At 61.1% G+C, this 24,454-nt stretch overlaps 2 protein-coding genes across 5 annotated transcripts; one reads left to right on the forward strand and one right to left on the reverse strand.

Annotated features, from left to right (window-relative positions):
* KCNH3 (potassium voltage-gated channel subfamily H member 3) lies at positions 1 to 15,511 on the forward strand. The gene is made up of 14 exons (XM_040642413.1): positions 1 to 224; positions 698 to 832; positions 1,648 to 1,781; positions 2,225 to 2,468; positions 2,850 to 3,007; positions 3,093 to 3,300; positions 7,017 to 7,298; positions 7,592 to 7,791; positions 8,208 to 8,457; positions 11,734 to 11,951; positions 12,673 to 13,004; positions 13,369 to 13,475; positions 14,118 to 14,194; positions 14,306 to 15,511. Exons 1-14 carry the CDS (start codon positions 95 to 97, stop codon positions 14,900 to 14,902), a joined length of 3,072 nt encoding a protein of 1,023 aa, XP_040498347.1. The 5' UTR covers positions 1 to 94; the 3' UTR covers positions 14,903 to 15,511.
* On the reverse strand, positions 15,260 to 24,402 carry MCRS1 (microspherule protein 1). Of its 4 annotated transcripts, XM_008704555.2 has the most exons (15): positions 24,285 to 24,402; positions 22,989 to 23,108; positions 22,321 to 22,459; positions 21,822 to 21,960; positions 21,062 to 21,220; positions 20,811 to 20,920; positions 19,786 to 19,894; positions 19,397 to 19,535; positions 17,190 to 17,265; positions 16,845 to 16,873; positions 16,637 to 16,729; positions 16,431 to 16,513; positions 16,190 to 16,277; positions 15,819 to 15,946; positions 15,260 to 15,700 (listed from the first exon to the last, which is right to left on the reverse strand). In XM_008704555.2, the coding sequence occupies exons 2-15, from the start codon at positions 22,996 to 22,998 to the stop codon at positions 15,614 to 15,616; spliced, it is 1,389 nt and encodes a 462-aa protein (XP_008702777.1). In that variant the 5' UTR covers positions 22,999 to 23,108; positions 24,285 to 24,402; the 3' UTR covers positions 15,260 to 15,613. The 4 variants fall into 4 exon arrangements, with proteins under 4 accessions (XP_008702777.1, XP_008702778.1, XP_040498346.1 ...); XM_008704556.2 differs by lacking the exon at positions 22,989 to 23,108 and having other exon boundaries at positions 24,285 to 24,396; XM_040642412.1 differs by lacking the exons at positions 22,989 to 23,108; positions 24,285 to 24,402 and adding an exon at positions 22,657 to 22,915 and having other exon boundaries at positions 20,844 to 20,920.
* Positions 24,403 to 24,454: the final 52 nt, after the last annotated feature.

Below are 24,454 nucleotides of genomic sequence, written 5' to 3' on the forward strand. Positions count from 1 at the left end.
CGTGCTGGGCAACGCCCAGGTGGCGGGGCTCTTCCCCGTGGTCTACTGCTCTGATGGCTTCTGCGACCTCACGGGTTTCTCCCGGGCCGAGGTCATGCAGCGGGGCTGCGCCTGCTCCTTCCTCTATGGGCCAGACACCAGTGAGCTTGTCCGCCAACAGATCCGCAAGGCCCTGGATGAGCACAAGGAGTTCAAGGCTGAGCTGATCCTGTACCGGAAGAGCGGTGAGGGGCCACCTGGCCAGCCCACCTCACTTTTGAGGTCTCCCCCAGCCTGGCATCCACGCCATCTACTGTCCCTGTGTTCCATCCCCATCATCTCCATCTCCCCATCTCACCCCATCTTCCCACTTACCCATTGCCTTCTCCACCGCGTCCACTGCCCCTGGCTTCTCTCCTCCATCCTCACCTCAGCCTCTACTCAATTTCCGATCTTGGGTTTCTCACCTGAACAGAAAAATGTCCCCGTCTCAGCAGGACAGATCTATGGACACACATGTCTGATGGTCATCTCTGCTCTCCTTCACCTTCCCCGACCCTGTTCCATCAAACCCTGTCCTAAATGGAGCCAGGCTGCCCCTCCCCTCCCAGGAAAGCCCTGATCCTGCCTGTGTCTTGGCCAGGGCTGGCAGTGGGACCTCTGTCACCTCGGGCAAGGTGGCGAATAGGAGCTGGGCTGAGTCTGTCTTTGTGCCCAGGGCTCCCATTCTGGTGTCTCCTGGATGTGATACCCATAAAGAATGAGAAAGGGGAGGTGGCCCTCTTCCTGGTCTCTCACAAGGATATCAGTGACACCAAGAACCGAGGGGGCCCCGACAACTGGAAGGAGACAGGTGGGTGCCTGCGGGGCTGTTGATTTAGCTGCTGTGGTGTTGGGTACCTCCGGCCTGGGGGGGGGCTTGGCACCCAGCTTGGGGTTGTGGGTCCCCCTACCGTCTTGCATTCATTAACTCCCGCTTTGCTGGGTGAGAGGCCGGGGCTGCTCTCATTTCCACATGCCCAGGAAAGCTTGTTTCCAAATAGACCAGTTGAGACAAAGTTAGAGTTTTAAAGTCCATTTTACTAAGAAACTGAAAGCAGCAAACTCCACTAGTGCCGGTGAGGTACCATTTTCTGACCAAGTAGTGGGGCTGAGCGCAGACCCACGTGGTACCTGTCCCTGCACAGACCTGACTGGGAGCCCTGACCAAAGCCCGCTTTGGGTCCCTGGGGTCTTTCCCCTCTTGTATCCTCCAAGGGCTGGCAGAGGCCTTTGACCAGCTCAGAAAGCTGTCATCAGAAGCTGGCTGCCACTGGGGATGCCAGGGGTACTCTCCACTCCTCATCCCCAGCCCTGGGAACCACCTCCTTACTCTTCTCTCAGGCCTTTCCCTATGGAAATCCTCTCCTGCCTTTGCCTTGATCCAGGCCTCCTCCTGCTGGAAGCAGGCATGGGGGGGGGTGTCTATAAGCACCCACAGGACTGCCCATGCTGGGGCTGGCGAGTGCCCCCTGGAAATGAGGATGCTCGAGCCCTCAACTCTAAGCAGACTAACTGGTCCGTGAGTTAGACCAGCTCATGGGCCAGCAACTGGTGTCCTACACCCAAAAGCCTGGCTGGGGTGTGCGGGCACTCCCCCCATCATCCTCATGGGCCCCTCCTTTGCAGGTGGTGGCCGGCGCCGGTATGGTCGGGCAGGCGCCAAAGGCTTCAATGCCAACCGGCGGCGGAGCCGGGCTGTGCTCTACCACCTGTCGGGGCACCTGCAGAAACAGCCCAAGGGCAAGCACAAGCTCAATAAGGTGGATTGCGCACAAGGGTGTGTGTTTGGGGGCAGGGGAGGGGCAAGCTGAGGAGATGGGGCGGGGAACTAAGCCCACCAGAGAGAGGATGCCCAGGGGACAGCCCAGGCGCCACCAGTACTTTGGGGGTTGTGACTGAGGGAGGGAAGGAATGTCAGATGCCTGATCCATCAAAGATACAGTCTTGGCCCTGGTGTCAGGTGGGCCTTGGATCAATGTTGGCTCCTCCCCCAAGCAGTGGAGTGACCTCAGCTAAGTCAGTGGCCTCCCCGATCCTCAGTCTTCTGATCTATAACGTGGGGACTGGAATGCCTACGTCAGAGGTAGCTTTGAGTATGTGGGGAGAGAAAGGAGGTGCATGCCTGTCCCAGACCCTATCCAAACTCAGCCTCTGCCAATTTCCTGTCCTCCCGGCCGGACCTGCCCTGCCCTGCCTCACTCAGGGGGTATTTGGGGAGAAGCCAAACTTGCCCGAGTACAAAGTAGCCGCCATCCGAAAGTCTCCTTTCATCCTGCTGCACTGTGGGGCACTGAGGGCCACTTGGGACGGCTTCATCCTGCTCGCCACCCTCTACGTGGCTGTCACCGTGCCCTACAGTGTGTGTGTGAGCACAGCCCGGGAGCCCAGCGCTGCCCGCAGTGCCCCCAGCGTCTGCGATCTGGCCGTGGAGGTCCTCTTCATTCTTGGTACGTGCGCCCTGTGCCTCCCACCCCACCCTGTGCCGGGCACCCCTCGGGTTCTGATGGGGAGAGTCTACATGGTTTCTGTGCCTGCCGACAAGTGTCCCCTGTGTCCTCCCCCTGTTTGTGACCTGTGGGCTTTGAAATCAAACCTAGGTTCCAAACATGTCTCTACTGCTAATGGGTTATAGGACCCTGAGCTGGTCATCGCCTCTCCAAGCCTCAGTTTCTCCCTCCATCAAATAGTCACAACAATGTCCACCCTTTAGAGTTCTGTGAGAAGTAAGATGGTCCGGGGCCCAGGACAGTGTCCGATACCGAGCAGGCGCCCGGTAAGGTGTGGCTCCTCCCCCATCCCATGCTGAGTCCCACCCGGACTTCCTGCAGACATCGTGCTGAATTTCCGCACCACGTTCGTGTCCAAGTCGGGCCAGGTGGTGTTTGCCCCAAAGTCCATTTGCCTCCACTACGTCACCACCTGGTTCCTGCTGGACGTCATCGCGGCGCTGCCCTTTGACCTGCTACATGCCTTCAAGGTCAACGTGGTCAGTGCGGCAGGGCTGGGCGGGCCGCGGGGCGGGCTGCGTGGGGCCGGCCCTGGGGTGACCTCCCCGTGTCCCCCCACCTCAGTACTTTGGGGCGCACCTGCTGAAGACGGTGCGGCTGCTGCGGCTGCTGCGGCTGCTGCCGAGGCTGGACCGCTACTCACAATACAGCGCCGTGGTGCTCACGCTGCTCATGGCCGTGTTCGCCCTGCTCGCGCACTGGGTGGCCTGCGTCTGGTTCTACATCGGCCAGCGCGAGATCGAGAGCAGCGCCTCGGAGCTGCCGGAGATCGGTACTGGAGGCTTCGGGGCGCGGGGGCGCGCGCGTGTGCGTGTGTGCCAGAGGAGCGTGTCTACTCGAGTGTGTGTCTGGCAGGGAGACGTGAGTCCAAGCGTGTGTGTGTGTGCGCTCATACGAGGAGCCAGGGCCATGTGTGCAAGTCCGCCTCTACTTGTGTTTCCGGGGCTTTCGGGCAAGCGGGGATGTGTTTGTGCACACCCGCTGTGAGTGTGACGGAGCCGCCAGCTTGAGGCAGTCCTGTTCTTGGGCAGTTGGGCCTAGTGGGTGGTGAAGGCCTGGTGGGATGCCCGGAGGAGTCCTGTTCACGCCTCGTGGCCTCCTTGTGGCCTTAGCTTTCGTCGCATTCTGCAGGCCCCCAGCCAGCTGAGAACCGCACCCCTCTCAGCAGAAAGCCGCTGCCCTCCTGGGTTCCTGGGATGCCTGGTGCTGTCCCATCACCCGCTCGGAATCTCCCCCCCCCCACCTTGCCTGCTGAGGCCCTTCCCCGCTCTTGGTACCTCTAGGCCCGGCTCTCTCAGCTGCTTCTCTGCCCTCCCCCAGGCCTAAAATGCAGCCTTTCTCTGCGCCCCGCTGGTGTCTTCACTCTCCTTCACTTCACCTCCACTTCCACTCCTCCCTCCGTTCGCCTCCCACTCACATCTTAACTCCTGCCAGGAAGGCTCCCACCCCCATCTCTCCACCCAGAATGGCAACTGGCAGGTCACAGGGACCTTCTGGGGCCAAACCGTCATCTCCTTGAAGTCCTATGGCATCCAACCCTGCTACCCACACTCCTTTGAGATGCTCTACTTCTCTGCCCTGAGCAACACGGCCCTCACCAGCCTCCTCTGCCTCGGCCCGTCTCTTCCCCTCACCTTGTGCCCTGTGACCCCACTGGAGCCCCTACACCGTCTCAGCTTCCCTCCGACCCCTAACTCCAAACCATTCCGTTCCAGCCTGTTCTAATTCTTCATACCCCGAGGCTCTGAAACCGAACACACCTTCTTCCTCCCATGCCCTCCAGCCTTCTGGTGGCTTCCCAGGAACTGGCCTGTAGTGCCTGTTCCAGTCAGTGGGCAACAGGCCAGCTGCTCAACTGGCCTTGCATGACCATCTGCTCCTTGCTGGGGTCATCAGGAGCGCAGGTGGGCCCTAGAAACGTGCTCTGATCAGTTCCCAGGGACGAGGAGGCTCCCGTGAATCCTCTCTCCCTCGCCAAGCCCATGGAGGCTGGTGTGGGGCCCAGAGGCCCACTTGGATATTCCCCAAAGCTCTAGTTGCCGAGCAGGGAACCCGGATGCTCTAGGCAGTGTCAGCTCCTTGGCACCTGCCCTTCCCAGAGGGAGGCTGTGCAGGAGGTGGCTCTGGGGTCGGATGGCCGCCCAGCAAACACAGGCAGTGCGCTGGAGGATAGATAACGGTAATGCAGGACCCTGATCCCCAAGTGGGCTGAGATACCAAATCCCCGGGTCAGGTCGCTCCCAAACGGGAGCCAGATGCTCCGAGCCATGTGGCTCCTTTGCTCCGATCCCCTTACAGGAGCTGCTCAGCTGACATGAAGAATATCTTTGGTTCCCGGAGGGGCTCTGAGTCCCACCATGGAGAACATGGGCAAGTGGGAGGCAGGCTGTTCTGCAGACATGTTCATTCTTACACCCTTGAACCCTAAGCTTTCGAGGGATTTAATTCTATTTTGGGCTAATACTAGCTCACATTAGGGGAGTTTCCAAGTCCTTCGCATCATCACCTCCTCCTTTCTCCAGAGAAACTACTCCCCAGCTGGGTCAGAGCCACACCCAGACCTCCCAGAGGGCAGCCTAGGAAGGGATGTCTGGAGGGGGAGTGGCATCCCCTCCTGGCCCAGCTCTGCAGGGAGGCGCCTTCCCTGGGCTTCCCTGCCTTAGTTGTGCTGCTTCTCTGGCCATGGTGTGGACACAGAGTCCCTTCCCGCGATTCCCATTAGCCCAGGGGAGATGGGCTGGATTTTCAAAAGATGGTGCTAAATACTGAGGGAGACCACTCAGGGCATTTCTCAGTATGAAAGCCCCCAGCCCCCAGAACAGCCTCCCCACACCACCAGCTCCAGGAGCTGCCGGTGCCCCACAGCCAAAACAGAGAAGAGAGCTCCCCTGCTACCTTCCCCTCATCCTCCTGCTTCTCACCCCTTGCCCCCCACCCTCCTTACCTGGCAACTGGCTTCAGGTCAGGGGCCCAACTGAATAGTGGCTGAAGAGTTTTGCACACTCCCGTGCATCCTCGCAGCACACCCCAAGTTACAGGAGGGCGAGTCCTCACCTTGGCTTAGGCCTTAACATATCTTCCCAAATTCCTTAGCCGAGAATTTGACGCCCCCAGTGTGAACCCCACATTCTAGCTAAGCGGAGCTATTTGCCTGCACTTGTCTCCATCTCTAGGGTTGGCCCGCGATGGCCTTTCTCTAGATCAGGAACAACCTTCTCTCAGTTTCTTTGAATCAAAACTCTACCTATCCTCTGAGACCAGGCACCAATTGTCCCCTCTTTCGGGAAGCCCTCTAGCCCTAACCCATAGCGTGTGGGTTTGAGCCCCATCCTGTGGCACTGAGGCCCGCCTTTGTGAGATTGCTGAAGGCAGCTCCTGGGCTGAGGAGGGGCCTGGAGATCTTGGGCAGCGGTGTGTGTAAGGTGGTAGGGAGAGTGCGGAGCAGGGAGGCTGGGTGTGTCCAGGTGGGAGGGGCAGAATGCGTGCAGAGAGTGCGAGTGTGGAGAGCCTGAGGGCCTGCGCCCCCCTCTGCACTTGCCCTCAGTGTCTCCACTCTAGATCTGCCCTCTCCCCTGACCCCCAGCTCTGCTAGGACCCCTGGGACCTCTGTGGAACCCAGGAACCCCCATCCAACACCCGAGAATTCCCACAACCTTCCAGCTGGGCTCCGAGGGACTCTGAGCTCCTGAGAGACCCCAGTACACAGCCCCACTTCCTGCCAAGGCCAGGCCAGAGAACGCGGCATTGACGCTGGCCCATGTCTGCGTGTGTGCTCACTTGGCGTGTGCAGTGCTGCCTGTCTGCCTGGGGCCTTTGAGTGTGCTCACCTGTGCGCTCGTGCTCACCGCTCCGACCTGCGTGCCCGAGTGCGAGCGCCTGTGTACCCTTGTCTCTCTCCCAAGTGCGCAAGGGCTTTTTCTGTGTCAGTGGCTGTGGCTGTGCACCTGTGAATGTGCTCACACGTGTGTGTCCTCATTCTCTCGACTGTGCGGAGCCCGTCTGGGGCCTTGATGGTGCGTTTGCACGCCACGTCAGCGTGCCTGAGAACGCGTCCATGGGGTTGGGTGGCTTGTGTGGTTGTGGGGACAGGTGAGGGTGAAGCGGCTTTCAGAGCAGGCAAGCTGAGAGAAAGAGCGAGAGCAGTCTGGGTGGACGGGGTAGAGGAGGTGGCCTCCAGCTGGGCCTGTTTCCTGGGAGTCGGGGGCCTCAGGGAAGAGGCTGTGGTGCTCCTTGCTCCTTTCATGGCACAACGGACCCCGGCTGGGGAGATGACAGCCTTATCCTCACGTGCTTGTCTTGCTGAGGGTGGAGGGGGTGGACACGGTTGCGCGGGACTGGCAGAGGGGGCAAGAGGCAGGAAGCCATGGGGTGGGTCTGCATCCACGTGTCCCCCGCGGAGGGGGAGGGGCGGGGAGGAGCGGGCGCACCTGGGCCTGCAGTGCAGGGGCGCGGCCCGCCGGCTGAGGCCCGCCCCGTCCCCTCCCCCAGGCTGGCTGCAGGAGCTGGCCCGCCGACTGGAGACCCCCTACTACCTGGTGGGCCAGAGCCCAGCTGCAGGCAACAGCTCCGGCCAGAACGACAGCTGTAGCAGCGTCAGCGGGGAGGCCAACAGGACCGGCCTGGAGCTCCTGGGCGGCCCCTCGCTGCGCAGCGCCTACATCACCTCCCTCTACTTCGCGCTCAGCAGCCTCACCAGCGTGGGCTTCGGCAACGTGTCCGCCAACACGGACACGGAGAAGATCTTCTCCATCTGCACCATGCTCATTGGCGGTGAGGCCCAAGACTCTCCCGGCCTCCGGGGCCCACTCTCAGACCTCTGGCCCCCGGGGGTCCCCACGCCCCCCCTCCCCAGAGTCCCCAGGTCCTTCCTGGGGTCCTTCCGCTTTGGGGGCCCCAAGGAACGCAGAACCAGGGCCAGGGGAGCCCCTTGGCCGTAGGGCTCCGAGCCGCACAGTGGCCAGTGCCTGGCCCAGGGGCCTGTGGGGGCGGGGGGAGAGGTCAGATGTGCCCAGCGCGGCGTCAGGCCGGACCTGGAGGTGACCCCCTCTCGCCACCCTCCCCAGCCCTGATGCACGCGGTGGTGTTTGGGAACGTGACGGCCATCATCCAGCGCATGTACGCCCGCCGCTTTCTGTACCACAGCCGCACGCGTGACCTGCGCGACTACATCCGCATCCACCGCATCCCCAAGCCCCTCAAGCAGCGCATGCTCGAGTACTTCCAGGCGACCTGGGCCGTGAACAACGGTATCGACACCACCGAGGTGCGCAGGCCTCCTGGGCTGGCCCTTCCAGCCTTCGCTCCTTCGAGGAGTATGTGCTTGGCCTCAAGTCCCCAGGAGTGGGCTGGGGGGCAAGGATCGCGGAATTTCGGCTTCCGAGCTCCCCGGGGGGGACAGTAGTACGGGGCGAAGGGCGGGCAAGAAGGCTTGGAGGCCTTTCTCCGCCTTCGCTAGGCCTGGAGGCTCTGCTCCCTGATGTCAGTTGTGGGCCGGGAGGAGGAAAGCTGAGCGGCTCTGGGCGGCCTGAAGTGATTGGGAGGGAGGCAGAGGCGGCGCCCCTCCCTGACCGTACCCCGTGTGGAGCCTCCCCTTGCTGCCGGGGGAGGGAAAGGAGCTGGCTGGGGGCTGCCTTCCGTTCCGCCACCACGGACCTCCCCACGCCCCCCCCCCAACCGCAGCTGCTGCAGAGCCTCCCGGACGAGCTCCGCGCGGACATCGCCATGCACCTGCACAAGGAGGTTCTGCAGCTGCCCCTATTTGAGGCCGCGAGCCGTGGCTGCCTGCGGGCACTGTCCCTGGCCCTGCGGCCCGCCTTCTGCACGCCTGGCGAGTACCTCATCCACCAAGGGGACGCTCTCCAGGCCCTCTACTTCGTCTGCTCCGGCTCCATGGAGGTGCTCAAAGGCGGCACTGTACTGGCCATCCTAGGTGTGTGTGGGGGGAGAGGACGCAGGGCCTTGCGGGAGGCGGGTGGAACCGGGGGTCCCCTCAGCAGAAACACCGAGAGAGGACACAGGCAAGGCGGCCCCGGGAGAAACAGCCAGGACGGAGTAGGAGTAGCCATGGAGCCCCGGGCAGAGCTCACAGCGGACCCAGTGACCAGCAGGTGGCAACACAAGGAGGGGGAAACTATCCTGCAGGTGAGCAAGGCTCCCTGAGTGATGCAGGACCACCAGCCGGGGGGGAGGGAGGGGGTGGGAGGATCGGCATTTCCAGGCGAGGAGGAAAATCGGACACCGAGGATGGCAGCGCTGGAGAGCGTGCTCGGGCGGGGCTGCGAGGGGGCAGTGAGGGCTGGCCTGGCAGGGCCCGTCCACCGGCGCTGGAGAGAGGGCTGCTGTGCTTTCCTAGGGCCGGTCACAGAGCAGGCCCAGGGCCCCGAGGGGTGACGGCAGGGCTCAGACTCTGCCTGCACACTTCCCTCCGTGGCAAAAAGAGGTGGAGACGGGCCAAGTCCCTGGACAAGGAAGAAGAGATTGCAGTTGTGGAATGGACGTCATAACAGTGTGGATCCTAAGAGTTTCACAGCTGGGCTGGCCCTGAGGCTCTTCCGCTCACACAGACCTCACAAACCGACGGCAGAGGCACTGGTGTGGTGCCGGTTTTGTGTGGAAGGAGCAGGAGGCTTGGAGGGGTTCATGAGTTGGCAGGAGGGGTTAGAACCTAGTCCACCAACCCTAAACCTCAGGCTTCATTCACTCTGCTCTCAGGCGCTTTGCTCGAGGGAGAGCCGTGTCCCGAAGAAAGGGCACGATTTCAGGGTGGCAGGACGCGCACACGACGAGGCTTTAGGAAGGCGCGCGCAGGCCTCTGGGAAACAGGGCTGCGCGGCTCCCCAGCGGTGGGAGGCTCTCAGCGGTGATCCCAGCAGGTGGGAACTCTACGATCTGCTTGGGGAATGGGGGCCTGGCCCAGGAGCTGGAAGGGAGGTGAATCCTCGGCCAAGGGCTCGAAGACTCACTGCGCAGAAGGCTGGCCCCTGGAGGGGCTGGGGTTTGTCACTAGCCTGGAGAATTAAGACCGGCAGCCGGTAGCTACTGTGTGTCCTTCGCCCCTCCCTTGAGTGATCTTCCGATGGGAGAAGAAATACCATCAAGGGGTCTTGGAAGTAAGACAGGCCAGAGGCCAGAGGCTGCCACGCCTTTCACTTTGAGTCTTTAGTGAGTTTGGCTTCCGGACCTAGATGCCTCTTACGCCAGGACTTCGAGCAGATGGAATCATGGCCGCTCACGTATGGCTGGCATTCCTTAAGAAATGAGGGGGAACCGGAGAGATTCAGAAGGGCAAACAGATTTTGACAATCGCAGACTGGTCAAGACTGTCGAGCGGATTATTAAACAGATGGTTTTCAGCTCAGAGCCGAGGAAGCAGGGAGGCTGGGAGCTGGCATCGGTCCTGCAAGCACGTCTCTTCACTGATGCCAGGCACCAGGTTGCAGAATAATCATGTTCACCATTAAGACGGAGCCTCAGGAATGGCCCCACCTTCGCCCCAGGCCCTTTCCTCACTGCCTGTGTCCCCAGCACTGGGATTTTGCCACCTTTGAGCCATCCCGTCCCTGCCCATATGCTCCAGATGAACGGTTTCCGCTGCTGACCTGACGGGTCTGGATGCCCGGGTGCATGCCTGGTTCCCCACCAGCCGGTGTTCTGCTTTGCCTTCACCCCCGCCCCCGCCTGCGTCCTTAGCTGAACGTTCAGCGGCTTCCCGCCTGCTGCTGGCCGCCGAGGCTCACCGTGCCGCGAGCGGGCCAATTCCGGCTCCACCTCCATGTGTGAACGGACGCTACGCAGGCACAGTCAGCTGTGGGGCAGGAGGCAGGAGAGAGGTGGACCGGGGTGTCGGCGCCAGGAAGACCCACGGGGCCGGAGAGCTGAGCTGGAGCGTGCAGCCGAGAGACGGCCTGGAGAGCGAGCGGTCTCTGGTCTGGGACCCGTGGCACGGAGCTCTGTCATCAGTCCTGCACTGTTTCTCGATTCTGTCTCACCTTTTGGATGAAGACCAAAAATACACACTTCTCCCATTTCCAGATGACACACGCAAGGAGAGAGCTCATTCATCAGACGAGCACACTGAGATCCGAACAGCTCTCGGAAAGAACCAGAAGGGTGGCCCCAAACCAAGAAAATACGATTTAACAGCGATGCCTTCTACACTTAAGTTTGAGTGAAAGTCCATGAACATTTACAGGAGTCTGCTAAGCTCTGTTCTGCCGGCAGCAGGAGGCGGCCCGCGGCGGGGGTGGCCGATCCATCTTCTTCCTCGAGGGTGAGGAACGGTGTTCCGATCGTGCGAACTCCGACAGGGGCTGAGCTGCCTCGGGAGGGCAGTGAGGGCTCTGCCGCGGCGCCCGCAGCATGCCAGCCCTGCTGGGAGCCGTGCGTGGGGACTCTTGTCCGGAGGATGAGGAAGGAAATGAACTTTGATTGGTCGCCTCCGTGTCAGGCACTTCACCTATACTAACTCGTTTAATCCTCCATGTCCCTGATGGGAGACACCCTAGTTCCTTGATTCTAAGAGGAACGTTTTTCCCTACAACTTTACAGCTCCGAGATCGGGATGCAGACTCTGATGCCATTTTACAATGTTCTCAGCCAGGTGGCAGCCTCAGCTGGGTGGTGGGAAAACCCTCCAATGACACCTTCTGGTAAGATCCAGAAAGCACCCGACTCAGTTCAACACAGAATCTGTCCTGCAAGCACCAGGGCTCAGGGAGAGGAAGTAATGTGGCCGCCGGACGTCACTGCGCCCCGTGGGGCACTAACCTCCGCTTCCTGGACGAGCCCCACCTGAACCACCTGTGAGGCTTGAAAAATACCGGATTGTGGGGTCTCCTGTAGATACGATGATTCCGTAGGTAGAGATGGGGCCTGGGAGAGATGGGTTCGGAGCTACAGGCAGCCTGGGAACAACGAGAATTGGTGACAGCTCAGCTGTCTCAGAGCTAAAATTCCAATGGGTCCAGCTCGGTGGCTTTGATCCCAGACATGCTTGAGCACCTGGGTCTCCATGCTTTTCACTCCAAGGCGGTCTGAGAAGCCGGAGGCAGGCAGCCGGGCTCGGCTAGGGCCTGGGCGCCTCCGCTGCTCTCTGTGCCGGCTCGCCGGGCCCCACTGAGCTCACAGGGCCAGCTCGCTGCCTCTGCTGGACTCCCCGTCCGGGGCTGAGGGGCGGGGCTCGCTGACCTCTGCTTCCGCTTCCCAGGGAAGGGTGATCTGATTGGCTGCGAGCTGCCCCGGCGGGAGCAGGTGGTCAAGGCCAATGCCGATGTCAAGGGGCTGACCTACTGCGTCCTACAGTGTCTACAGCTGGCTGGGCTGCACGAGAGCCTCGCACTGTACCCCGAGTTTGCCCCACGCTTCAGCCGGGGCCTCCGAGGGGAGCTCAGCTACAACCTGGGTGCCGGTGGAGGCCCTGCAGAGGTGAGGGCACTGGGAATGTGTGCAGACGGAGCCGGGGTGCCAGGGGCCTGCGGAGGTGGGCTGAGGCTGGGCTTTCGGAGGCACTGTGATAGCCTGGTGTTAACAGCCGCACATGCTATGGGGGGGTCTATACTCTCCCAGCTCCTGTCCCTTCACAGCCACACTGTCCTTTAGATCCCAGCCCAGCTGTGCTGCACCAGCCCTCCTGGCTGTCCCTGGCCCGTCCGAGCCAGCCTGGGATGGAGGCCCAGGGCCACACACGAGGGCTGGGACCCCTGGGGAGGGCCAGGCACTAGGCCTCTGGGCCGCCTCTGAGACGAGCCCTGTGACTCCCCCTTGCTTCTTCACCATGAGAGAGAACTGCTCTGAGGGTCTTTGAATTTTCCTGGCTTATATCGCTAATTCCAAACCTGTGTTTAGCACGGTGTTCTCCTGGATAGTTTGGTTAGTCCGAGGGACCCCATAGAGGGGTGGTGTATCCACACTTGGCTAGAATTTTGAGAGGCAGCAAATCCCTTCAGGGCTTGGTGGCTTTGTGGTGGCAGCAGAAAAGCAGCCCCCCCCCATACACACCTGAGCCTCTTCCCCTGCGGGTGGGAGACACCGGGCATTGAGCTTAACGAAGACGGCTCCTTCTAGGGAGGGGAGGTCGGGGTGGGGCAGGCGAGTGGGGCACAGGAGGGGCTATCCGTGCCGCTTCCCTGTCCCCCACTGGCCCCAGGTGGACACCAGCTCCCTGAGTGGCGACAACACCCTTATGTCCACGCTGGAGGAGAAGGAGACAGACGGGGAGCAGGGCCCCACAGCCTCCCCCGCCCCCGCTGATGAGCCTTCCAGCCCCTTGCTGTCCCCTGGCTGCACGTCGTCCTCCTCAGCTGCTAAGCTGCTGTCCCCACGCCAGACGGCGCCCCGGCCCAGGCTAAGGGGCAGAGGACGGCCGGGCAGGGCAGGGGCTTCGCAGGCTGAGGCTGGCCCCTCTCTCCACCCTCGAAGCTTAGAGGGTCTGCAGCTGCCCTCTGTGCCATGGAACGTACCCCCGGATCTGAGCCCCAGGTAAGCAGGCCCTGGGCCACTGTACTCTGGCAGAGATGGTGGGGATAGGGCTGGGGACTCGGCCGGACACATTCCTCCCCTGGGTGCCCACCATTCCATCCTAACCCATTCCTGCCTCCTCCAGGAGTCCTTCTTGGACTCCACCTTCCTGTGGCACCCACCATTTGGTGCCCGGCCATTCACTGCTTTGAATTCCTGGTGTGTCGGGTCGCCCTAGCAAAACCACAAGCTCCTAGGGAAAGGGACCAAGGGTTACCTGTCCCAGGCCCTGAGCTCCAGGCTCCTGCGGCTTGTGTGTGTGGCCGCCGGGTGCTGCAGTGGTGGCCTGTGGACTGATGTGTCGCCCTGGCACCTGTGTCTGCAGGGTAGTAGATGGCATTGAGGATGGCTGCGGCTCCGACCAGCCCAAGTTCTCCTTCCGCGTGGGGCAGTCTGGCCCGGAGTGCAGCAGCAGCCCCTCCCCTGGGCCAGGTACTGGAGCCCGGGTCCCAGGGGCTTGCGGGCAGGTTGGCAGGGCTGCCTCTTGGCCCTGTGAACCTCTGAGAAGCTGGCAGTGTCTAGCCTTCTTGCCCTCTTACCCTTCTCAGCCTACGCGTTTGGGCAGGGCTGTTCGGTGGTGAAGGCCAGCACCTTGCAGTCAGAAGGCAGCTGGGGACGGGGTTTGGATCCCCGTGGTCAGCTCCCCAGCAGCAGGCTCTTGGTTTCTGCCCCAGCTTCTGGTCTGTAATACGGTGGTTGTGCGGCTTAGATCAGAGGCTGTTGCTAAGACCCTGCGGAGGACAGAGGGCTGGGGGGCTAAGCAGGGTTGTAAGTGGTTCCCAGCCAGGCCACGCAGCCCTGAGAGTGGACCAGGGAAGGAGCTCCCGGGAGTGGTCGGGTGTCTGGAGGACAGGCACAAAGAGCAGCTTCCCGAGGGGGGAGCGCAGGGCAGCGTGCCCAATGTCCCCGGGTGGTTTGGGCAGAATCCTGCAACTGGGGAAGGCTGGAAGTGGCCACTGCTGGCGTCGGGTCCTGCCAGGCCGGTGCGGTCTGTGCTAACTGGGGCAGAGGCCTGGACCCCGTGCTGTCTCCTCTTCCTGGTGCCGGCTGGTAACCCCGTCCTGCTGTTTGCAGAGAATGGCCTGCTCACTGTCCCCCTCGGGCCTGATGAGGCAAGGAACACGGACACGCTGGACAAGCTGCGGCAGGCGGTGGGTGAGGGGCGAGCCGGAGGCAGGGAGGGCAGGGGGTGGGCGCTGCTGTGGTGTGAGGTCCAGACTCCTCTAACTTCGCGCTCTGTCCTCCTCCCTCACTCCCCAAAGGTGACAGAGTTGTCAGAGCAGGTGCTGCAGATGCGGGAGGGCCTGCAGTCACTTCGCCAGGCTGTGCAGCAAGTGCTGGCACCCCATGGCGAGGGCCCTTGCCCTCGGGCGTCAGCAGAGGGGCCGTGTCTCGCTGGTGCCTCTGGGCTCCTGCAGCCTCTGTGTGTGGACACCGGGACGTCCTCCTACTGCCTGCAGCCCCCAGCTGGCTCTGTCTTGAGTGGGACCTGGCCCCACCCTCGCCCAGGGCCCCCTCCCCTCGTGGCACCCTGGCCCTGGGGCCCCCCAGCATCTCAGAGCTCCCCTTGGCCTCGGGCCACAGCTTTCTGGACCTCCACCTCTGAGTCAGAGCCCCCGGGCTCAGGAGAACTCTGCCCCGAGCCCAGCACCCCTGGCTCACCACCTCCTGAGGAAGGGGCTAGGACTGGGCCCCCCGAGCCCACGAACCAGGCCGAGGCTGCTAGCACTGGAGAGCCCCCGCCAGGGTCAGGGGGCCTGGCCTTGCCCTGGGAACCCCATAGCCTGGAGATGGTGCTTATTGGCTGTCATGGCTCTGGCACAGTCCAGTGGACCCAGGAAGAAGGCACAGGGGTCTGACCGCCAGCCCCAGAACTCAGTGTTGCCAGACATGCTGCCATCCACTGCCCTGCCCGAACTCGGGGCGGAGGAAGGGTGGCAGCCACCCCCCGGGACTCCGTGCTGCTCACCGGCTCAGGGCAGGGAGCCTGAGAATTAAAGAGGGCCTGGCCCCCGACTCTCAGAGTGGGCCGGAGCCTCAGGGGCAGGCCCCAGGCTGGGAATCTCTGGGCCCCTCCTTGGCCTACTCCTCTGTCTCCCTCTGCAGAATGGGCGACAGAGGCCTGAGGCCAAGGAAGGATTCTGCCATCCCCTGCATGTGCCCCTGCCTCACCAGTCCCATTTTTTATATTAAAAAATAATAATAAAAGGAGCTACTTTGGAACTTGGTGCTTTTTATTTACAAAAGAAAAATAATAAAGGAAAAGTCTGAAGCTAATCAGCTGGAGACAAAGGGGCAGAGGTGGGAATCTGAGGGAACGAGGAGGGTGGCCTGCAGAGAGAGGAGAAGGGGAGGGGCTCTGGCTCTAAGGAAGCCGGAGGGTTCCAGCCTCTAGGGGCTTCCCGAGGACCAGCCCTGCCTTCCCACAGAGGCTCAGATCAATGGGCCAGCAGCTGGGTCTCCTCCTGCCCACTGTGGTTTTTCCAGGAGCCTGAGTTCCCAGCTCCAAGGGGCTGGAATGGCAGGGGAAACTGAGGCCAGAGAGAGCACATGGGTCCTGCCACCACTCCTCACTGTGGCGTGATCTTGGCAGCCTCGGCCCGAATGAGGGCAATGAGGTCCTGGTTGATGAGGAAGACGAATCTCAGGCTGGCAATCTGCGGGCGGGAGAGAAGAGTGGCTTGGGCACAGAGGTGGGACTGGGGGCCAGGCCCACATCCTGGCTCCCCACGGCCCTGGTCTCACCCTGACCTCCCCGCCTCCCTCATAGCTCACCTCCACCACGGAGTTGTTGCTGAGGCGCCATTTGGAGCCACACAGCACAGGCCGCCCGTCAATGTAGATGGGCCGCCGACCCTCATTGGCGATGAAGAAATCACCGTTATTTTTCAGCTTGATGACACCTGTGGGGGTGGAGAGGCGAAGGCGGATGAGGAGGCAGGGAAGGCCAGAAGAGGGCCTCAAGTTCCCACCCACTCTGCTTCCCAGGGACAGGCTAGAAGGCGCCCATGACTCCCAAGTTAGGGATCCTGAAATGCCAGCTGCTCGGCCCCAGCTGCTCTGCGAGGGTTCCCATGGAGACCGAGCCACAGGGCTGGAGGGCAGCGAGAGGCTGGAGGGACCCTCGCACTGCTTCCTGCTGGTACCTTGCTTCCGGGAGATCTTCCAGGCCGGACCCTCCAGAGACAGGTCCACATCGATCTGGTTATCCTTGGTGGCTCTGCCCAGGGTGATCTGGGGAAATGGGGCGGGTGAGGGCTGGGACCTGAGCAATGGGTCTACACAGGCCAGGGAAAGATGAGACATCAGGGACCGGGCACAGAAAGGTCAGCGAGGGCAAGACCGGAAGAGGAGGGTGGCCTGCGGACGCAGACGGGCCCGCCTTACCTCTCGGGAGCGCATCAGGTACCGCACCATGCGGCCCCGCAGCACGGCCAGCGTCTGGTTGTCGAAGTCGGGAGAGCTCATGCCTGGGGGAGGAGCGGCCGCCTCAGGCAGAGCCCAGCCCTCAGGGCCGCGGGCCGAAGGCAGGGAGCCGGGGGCTCAGGGCGGGCCAAGGGAGCGGGAGCGCGGCCCTCGTGGCCCCTCCTCACCTGTGATGCTGTCCACCAGCACCTGCCACTTATGCAGCTCCTGCTCCAGCTGCCGGATCTCTCGTTTCTGGCGCCGGTCGGCCACGGTCAGCTCTGGGGCGAGGTGGGGCGGTAAGGAGGGACACTCTGCGGTCACCAGCACTTTGTCCTGGTCCTCTGTGCCGGCACGAGCTTCTACCCCTAACCGTCCCCCCCAGGGTACACTCACCATGTTCTAGGACCTCATCGCGCATGTCCCTGTGGGGGAGAAGGACGAATCAGGATCCACTTCCAGCTCACCTGCCGTTACCAACAGGGGCTACTTGGCTCATTCGGGGGCGCCTCAGTCCCTCAGCGGAGGAACCCAGGCTGCTGCTCCTCTGGCCTCGGACTGGCCTCCTTCTCCGGGTGGTGAGGGGGGCTCAGCAAGGAGACCAGGGGACAGGCAGAGCGTGAAGCTGAGCGTGTGCTGGGCTCAGTTCTCTGCAGCAGGAGGGAGGGCCCCGCGGCCCGGGGTGCTCTGTTCCCGGGAGACACTCCACTCTGTACCCTGCCTGGGGCCCCAGCCACTCACTTGAGCTTACTGTCATCAATCAGGTCCTCTGCGTCGGAAAAGTTGAGCACTTGGTCCCCCTTGGGCAGCGGCTGCACTGAACAAAGGACGGAGAGACGGTCAGCGCCGCTGCTCCGCCCTACCCCACGCTGCGGCCGCGACTGAGCTAAGGGGACCAATGGCAGACTGGGCCTGCAGGGACAGCTCTGCGCCGAGGTCGACAGGTAACAGAGCACAAGCCAGTTCAGGCTGCGAGCTAATTTGACACGAAGTGCTCCTGACATTAGCTAAGGGCAGAGACGATTCTAGAAAGAAAAGGGAATTAAAGCTGACTTCTTGCGTTTGTCAGAGCGCACAGGCTCTCCCGTCGCCGTGCACAAAGGAGGGCGGGCACTGCTGTTAGCCCCCCGCACTCGTGCCGAGACGCCCACAGGAAGGAGGGCTCGCTACGGGACTCAGGTTTAGGGCAGACCCAGGATTCAAGCTCTGCTTTCCTGATGCCAAATCCAAACTGCTCCTCTATCACATCGTACGCTGCCCAACATTTTCTGCCACACTCGGCGACAGGCAGAGGCACATGCCCCTCACGGATGTGCCGGCAGAGGCCGCCACGCCTCCTGTCAGCGGCTTTCAAACTGCGGGTCATGACGTCTTAAGGGTCACAGAATGAGTTGTCATTTTTTCCAAAAATATGAAGTGGAACAGAATATTACAGTCCATCAGATATGTGGAGGACGGTTTCATGAAAGTTTTTCAGGTTTTTTTTCTGATCAAACTATAAAGGGACTGGGGCCCCCTAACTCGCAGAACTTCTGCCAGCTGCTCCCAGGACCGCGGTGTGGTTCGGTGGCAGCGCGCAGTGGCCAGTGCCCAGGTTCCCCACCGGCTGAGGAGTCTGTCAGCCCCGGGGGTGTCGTCACTGCCTGCCAGGGAAGTGAGGGGGCTGCACAGGAGCCACAAATGCTCCATCCCCCCAACTCCCTGAGATCAGACCGTGTGGGAGACATAGGACTGGGTCCCCCCCGCCCCAGCTCCTCCCCGCCACAGCTGCCTAAAATCCCACTAACCTAATACTCAACAGACCTGAGAGCTAAGCAGCGCGTATGCCCTGTTCTTCGGGCCTCCCAGCACCAGCCAGCCAAGGAGAAGTCCAATACCCACTGACAAGACTCGTGAGGAGAAAAATTCAATCTCTAAGTTACACGAAATAACTTTCAAAGCAGCTAGCTCTAACAGCAAAAGTAGACTTGACCAGCGCCCACCCTCTCTGTAGAAAGTGACACCTGAGCCTGAGGCAGAGGCACAGAGATGGAAGTTGCAGGAATAAAGAGAGCTCCCCACTAAAATCAGAGATCCTCAGGAAGAAAAGACGGGGCCCTCCCTGACAAGATTTCCTAAAATCCTCTTGCAGGAGTATCTTTTCATAACCAGGAGCAGGAGGACCCAGGGAGTAGGGGGAGGGCATAGGCACAGCCTCATTTCCAGAACAGCGTGAACAACTCGAGACGCTGACGGGCAACACCGTCCAGAAGCGAGAGTAGAGTGTCTGTACTAGGACATACGACAAAGGCTGACCCTAAGTCCCAAAGAGAACGGAGGAATTACACGCAGTTTAGTCAGCTGACCTTCCCAGTACCTGTCGTCGGGAGTGAGAGCCTGCTGGTGAGGGAGGGGAAGCAGAGGGCCTTCGGGCCCCTGGACAGGAGGAAGGCAGAGGGTTTGGGTGTGAAGGCCCAGTGGGGATTTCCGAATGGCTCCAAAGCAGGGAGAAGGAACGAGAAGGAATGTGGAGAGAGGGAAGCGGCAAAAAGACTTAGAAATAGGTACCATGTCTAGGACAGTAGGATCTCTAGGGAGGGAAACGGGGAAGGATAAGCAGTGAAGGGAACTTTCACATTTTACTCATGTTTCGACGTCATTTGTGGAGAATGTGTTATTTACGTAATGGGAAAAGATGTCAAAAACGACAACAAAACCAGAAGTGGGACACAACTCTGCCATTTGGACGTTTTGCTCGGGATTCCAGGCAAGGCCACCCTTACCATGCCGCTGAGTATTATTCTAGCCGCTTTCCTTCCTTCTGGAAGGCAGTGGTTTTACTGCAAAGAGAGATGCAAGACGCTGGGGGCCGCTGAGGGATCCGTTACCGGGCACCTGAGGGCGGCCGTGCCCAGACCGCCTCACTCACACGCAGCACACCGACCCTGCCAGCTCCCGGAGCCAGTTACCTGTCTGGTCCTCCAGAAGGTAATACTGCTTCATGAGCTGCCAGTGGGCCTGCAAAGCCTTGGCAGTACGGGCCAGGTAGAAGGCATCAGGGTGTCTGTGCAGCAGGTCCTGGAACGTCTCCAAGGTGGGCTGGCTGGTCTGGAGGGCGAGGAGCCTGGTCTCAGCATCTGGGTTTTCTCATTCTCGTCTCTGCCTTCCCATCCCCACCCCCTGTCCCCACTAGGAGCTGGAAGAAGAGTGAACCAGTCTTGGCTCTTCCTGAGGACCCCATCCACAGTGGCCCGTGCAGATGTACGAGCACCTGCAGGGCATGTTTCCAGGCAATAGGGCCTCCCCACATCAGCAGTCTTCCCCGTGGTCAGGCCCCTTCCCTGCCCCACGGCCTTACCGATCCCACTTTGCTCAGCAGCTGTTCCTCAGCCTTGCTAAACAAGGCCTTGCTCTGGATGGCAGCAATGGCTTCTGGGTGCAGCTGTCTCATGGCTTGGCAGGCCAGCCTGGGGGGCGCGGTGAGAAAGAGGGCAGGGTTGAAGCGAGGGTGTCTAGCAATCTGGGATTCCTGCAGGTCTTTGAGATCCAGAACTAGAGGCCAGGCCCTCAAGAGGAAGAGCCCAAGGCTTTGCGCAGCGCCTGGGGCCTCATGGGTTTGTTGAAAGCACAGCACAGGCAACTCAGCTGAGTCTCCAGCGTTTACACCCTGGAAGAGACTCAAAGGCACAGCCCGCAGAGGCCAGCCGAGGGAGACCCTGCCACCGGCTGCGGCTCCTTCCCCAAGACCTTCCTCTTTACTTGGCCAAAGCTGCCACCCACTGCCTACCACATCCTCTTTCCAAAACTGAGCCCCGCCCACTTCCTGGCCTGTCGGGGCCCAGGCTACAGCTTCAGTGGTGCTAGGGACTGGGAGCAGAAGACGGGTGCCGAGCATCCGACCAACTCTGACGACGGCAAGCCAAGCGGCTGAGGAGGAAGACGGCACACTGCACGGCACACAGGCTTACTTGGAACTTGGGACTTTTAGGGGCCTTCGTGTTCTTTTGTTCCAATTCCCTCTTACGGAGGAAGAAATTATGGAAGGTCGGTGCGGACAGGGTGGGACGTGACCTGCCCCAAACCACAATGCACACAGTGGTGGGACCGGGGCTCCTGGCATCCACTCGGGTGTTTTCTCCCATGCTGCTTCATCGGCTTCCAGATCCCCTTGCTGCTGGCATCAAGCCAGGACCAGCAGGGTTGGCAGCAGAAGAAGCTTCCTTCCCGAGCCTGGCTGGTTTCAGTATCATCCCAGAGGATGCAAGGTCCCATGAGCCCTGCCTCCCAGGCCCCTCCCTTGGGCCCTCGTATAATTCTGCTGTTCCAGGAGCCAGGCTCTGGTGCTCCTAGTAGCTCCCTGCTGCTGGAGCCAGCCCCACTCACTTGGAGATGACAGGATCGTAGAGCAGGGCGTACCAGCGCTCCTGGACCTCCCGAAGGGTGAAGCGGCAGCTGAACTTCACGCCCAGGTGGACCGATGTCAGGTCGTTGGTCTGCAAGGCCCGAGATGGGTTGGCCCCAGCCTTAGAGCTGGGAAGAACTCTTCGCTCGCTTCCCCCAGGAGGCTGCTGGGCTACTTTGGGGGCCGGGGACCGCGGGCTGCGGGCAGGGGGATGTGCAACCTGCGGTTGTACCTGCAGTACAGCGTTGATGAGCAAGAGGTCATCCGCGGGCTTCCAGCGGCCCAAATCCTTGGTCACCTGAAGCGGCTGTTTGCTCTTCTTCACACGCTTGGTGAGTCCGGGGGTTGGGGCTGGGCTGGGCGGCACAGGAGTGCTAGGGGCCTTGGACACCTGGGCAGAGGACAGGAAGAGAATGAACTCAAAGCTGACATCGGGGGAGCTCGGGCTTCGGGCCTCAAGCTTCCTATACCGCGTGTGGTGGCCCCAGTCCCACCCGACCATAAGCAACACCCACAGGAGCTCGGCTTTCCAGCCCCCCACCCCCGAAGTACTTCTGCATGGTCCTTGACCTTACAGGGTCTTCTCTTTGCTGGTGGCACCCTCAACCCCAGAGTGGAGGGCGGGTGGGGAGGATACCAGGAAACCACTCTGACTGGTACGGTGTCTAGGGCCAGAGCAATGCCACCTGGGGGTTATTTTTACACCCAGCAATGCTGGGAACAGGCTGTCTGCTCCCAGAATAGATGCACGCTCTATGCCTCCCACACAGAATGTGATACAGGACGCACTGACAGGGTGTGTGTGTGTGGAGGGGGGGTGCGGCAAGAAAGGGGGAGTAGGGAGAAGAGATGGGCTCCCACAAGGGAGGCAGCTGAGGTTGGGGCTGGGGCCACTGGAATTTCTCACAGGTCTCCTCTGCAGGGCTCTTGCGAGCTGGCAAAGGTGGTGGGGAAATACAGAATCTGGCCCCCGCCCCCTTGCAATCGCTCACCTTCTTCTTCTCACTGGAGGAAGGTTCACTCCCTGAACAGCGCCCTGGTTCCACCCCACTGGCCCCCTTCGCCCGGGTAGAGGACTTAGCCAGGCTGCTCTCCACCAGCTCGTCATCAAACTTCTTCCTCTTAATGAACCTGCGAGAATCCTGCTCAGTGAGCACCCCTCGCCCCCCTCGTACCCACTCACACATACCCCAGCCTCGGAGACAGCGCAGGGTCCCGGCTGGGTGCTAACTGCCCCAGCACAGCGGACGGGCACGGAGCTGCTACGCTCTTCCCCTCTGAGATGACAGGGTACCGCACCGCCAAGATTTCACATCGAAGACCCAAAACCTCCCTAGCCCACGTCCCACAGAGGGGGACCTGGCGGGAAAAGCACAAAGCTCTGCCAATACTTAGGCCCCAGAGGGGCTCAGGTAGCCATTCCCGACAGTGGCAAAGGCATGCAGCACTGAATGCCCTTGCCCAGGCCCTGGCCCTTTGAACCCTTACTACCTGGAGGAGCTTCTCCGTTTAGGGATGGTGCCCAAGGCCTGAGAGGAAGCCCGCTTCTGCCCTGCCAGCGACTCCTCATCCTCTGAGCGGCTGGCAGTGCCTGATGCCATCAGAGATGAATCTAGCAGCCCCTGAGAATCTAGGAAAAAAGAAGTGGTGAACTCAGGTCTCCTAAGTGCCTAGCAGAGCCCTGAGCCTCTGAACGCGGGACCCCTCCTCTGCCCCTCTCCCCCCCCGACCCTCTACCATCCCTCCTGGCCCTTCCCCTGCTTCCTTGACATTTGAGGTTTTATGGTGGGAGCTCCTTGGCCATCCAGATCCCATCTGGGCTCAGACCTGGCCCAGACCTTCCACGCTGGGCAGTTCTCCCGGTGCCACGTGTCATGTCGTGCAGCACATGGTGCTCAGGTCAGACTGGTGATGCCGACACACCGGGCTCTGGGCATAACTGCTCCCTCTGCCATCAAAACGCAGCTGTGCCAAAGAGCAGCAGCTCAACAGCAAGTCCGTCAACTGCGGCCTCTGCCGAGAGGTACGTGGGTGGTGCTGGCCCAGGGGGAGGTGGCAATGCCCAGCCAGGACGAAAAGACACACGTGCCAGGCACGGGGTGGAATCAGCAGATGCTTGGCGCCTGAGCGTTTGGGGAGCTGGCCCGGCCTCATACTACCTTTGTCCATCCTCTTACAGTCCCAAAGCCACTGGTTCCAAACCACAGGGCTAGGAGGAAGGGTCCCACAGGCTCATCCAAGGATTCTGACCAGGTGAGCTTAGAGGCTGAGAGGAGATTCTGCAAAGGAGAAATGAGGCTCCCTGAGGCACAGGTTTTCAACGGGCCAGCCTCACCTCCTTATACTGGAGCAGCTCCCCCAGGATCCCATAAGCTAGGAAAGACACAAGGAGAAGAGACCCAAGGCTCTATTCTGCCAATATGATGCTGATAAACCAACAGCTTTCTAAAGGTCACCAGCATCTTTGAGAACGTAAAAGCTATGCATTCCAGAAAAATGTACAAACACATAGCATTTTAGGGGGTCCACGGACCTCTACTATTCTACTCAGAGTCGCTAGGTGAAGGGCCTCAATTATAAACCAGCAGGAAACAAGGGATTACTGGCCCACTCAGTTCAGTAGTACCCCCTTGCCCTTCCAAGCCAAAGCAGGGAAACTGGAGATAGAACTCCAATTAGTCCATCTCTCTCTCTCTCTCTCTCTTTTTTTCCCATTTGCAGCTTTGGCTGAAGATTTAGTGGGTGGTACCGCGTGGAAGCTAAAAAACGCGGTATGGGAACTGAGCAAGTTATCAACCGCCCTGGGGCGCCTGCTCCTAACCCCGGGAGAACTCAGGTACCGGGGACTCTCTGGGGCGTGCCGCTAGCGGGCCCCGCCCCCTCAGACCAGGGTGGCTCTCCGCACAGCTTTCCCGCCCTGCCCCCAGGTACGCCAGTCGCGCCGCTCGGCTCTGTAGGATACCGCTGGATATTTTGACACCTGGGGAGCAGGTGAAGGGCCTGATTCCGCGGACTGACTGAGACTAGGTCTGCACCCCCTCCCTTCCCCCGCCCTCACTCTCCCCCGAGTGCACACCCAAGGTGGGGGATTAGTGCAGGTCTGTTTCTGGAGTTCGGGATGAGACTGGTGAAGTCAGCCCTGCAACTCAACAGCAAAGCACCGAGTGCACCCCGATGCTTTCGCAGCCCTGGTTTAAGCCCCACGGGCTGGTGGCGAGGGAGGGGGAGTAACTCCCAGGCCAAGTCTCACCCCACCTTCGGCTTGCCACCTTTGCGCATGCGTAACATCTCGGACCAGATTCTGGTCCGGTCCGGCCCACGCATGCGCAGATTTTCGGGGCGCTACCGGGGCGGGGCCGCAAACATTGTGGGGGGTCTTCCCCCGCGGCACTCTGGAAAACTCCATTTCGCCCCAAACTACTCAGAACCCTCGGAAGCGAACCGCGAGGTCTCACCATTCCTAGGCTGCCAGCTCCAACAATTTCTCCGCGGCGACGGCAGCAGCCGCAGGGCCAAACCCGGCTTCCGTGAAGCACATCTACTTCCGGGTCTGCGAACCAGGGGCTGCGCGATCCCTTCCGGTTCGCCCCGGGACCGTGACGGAGGGGGCGTGGTCACGGCCGGG

The sequence above is a fragment of the Ursus maritimus genome, unplaced genomic scaffold, assembly GCF_017311325.1.
Source record: "Ursus maritimus isolate PB19 unplaced genomic scaffold, ASM1731132v1 scaffold_26, whole genome shotgun sequence".
In the NCBI taxonomy this organism is placed as follows: domain Eukaryota; kingdom Metazoa; phylum Chordata; class Mammalia; order Carnivora; family Ursidae; genus Ursus; species Ursus maritimus.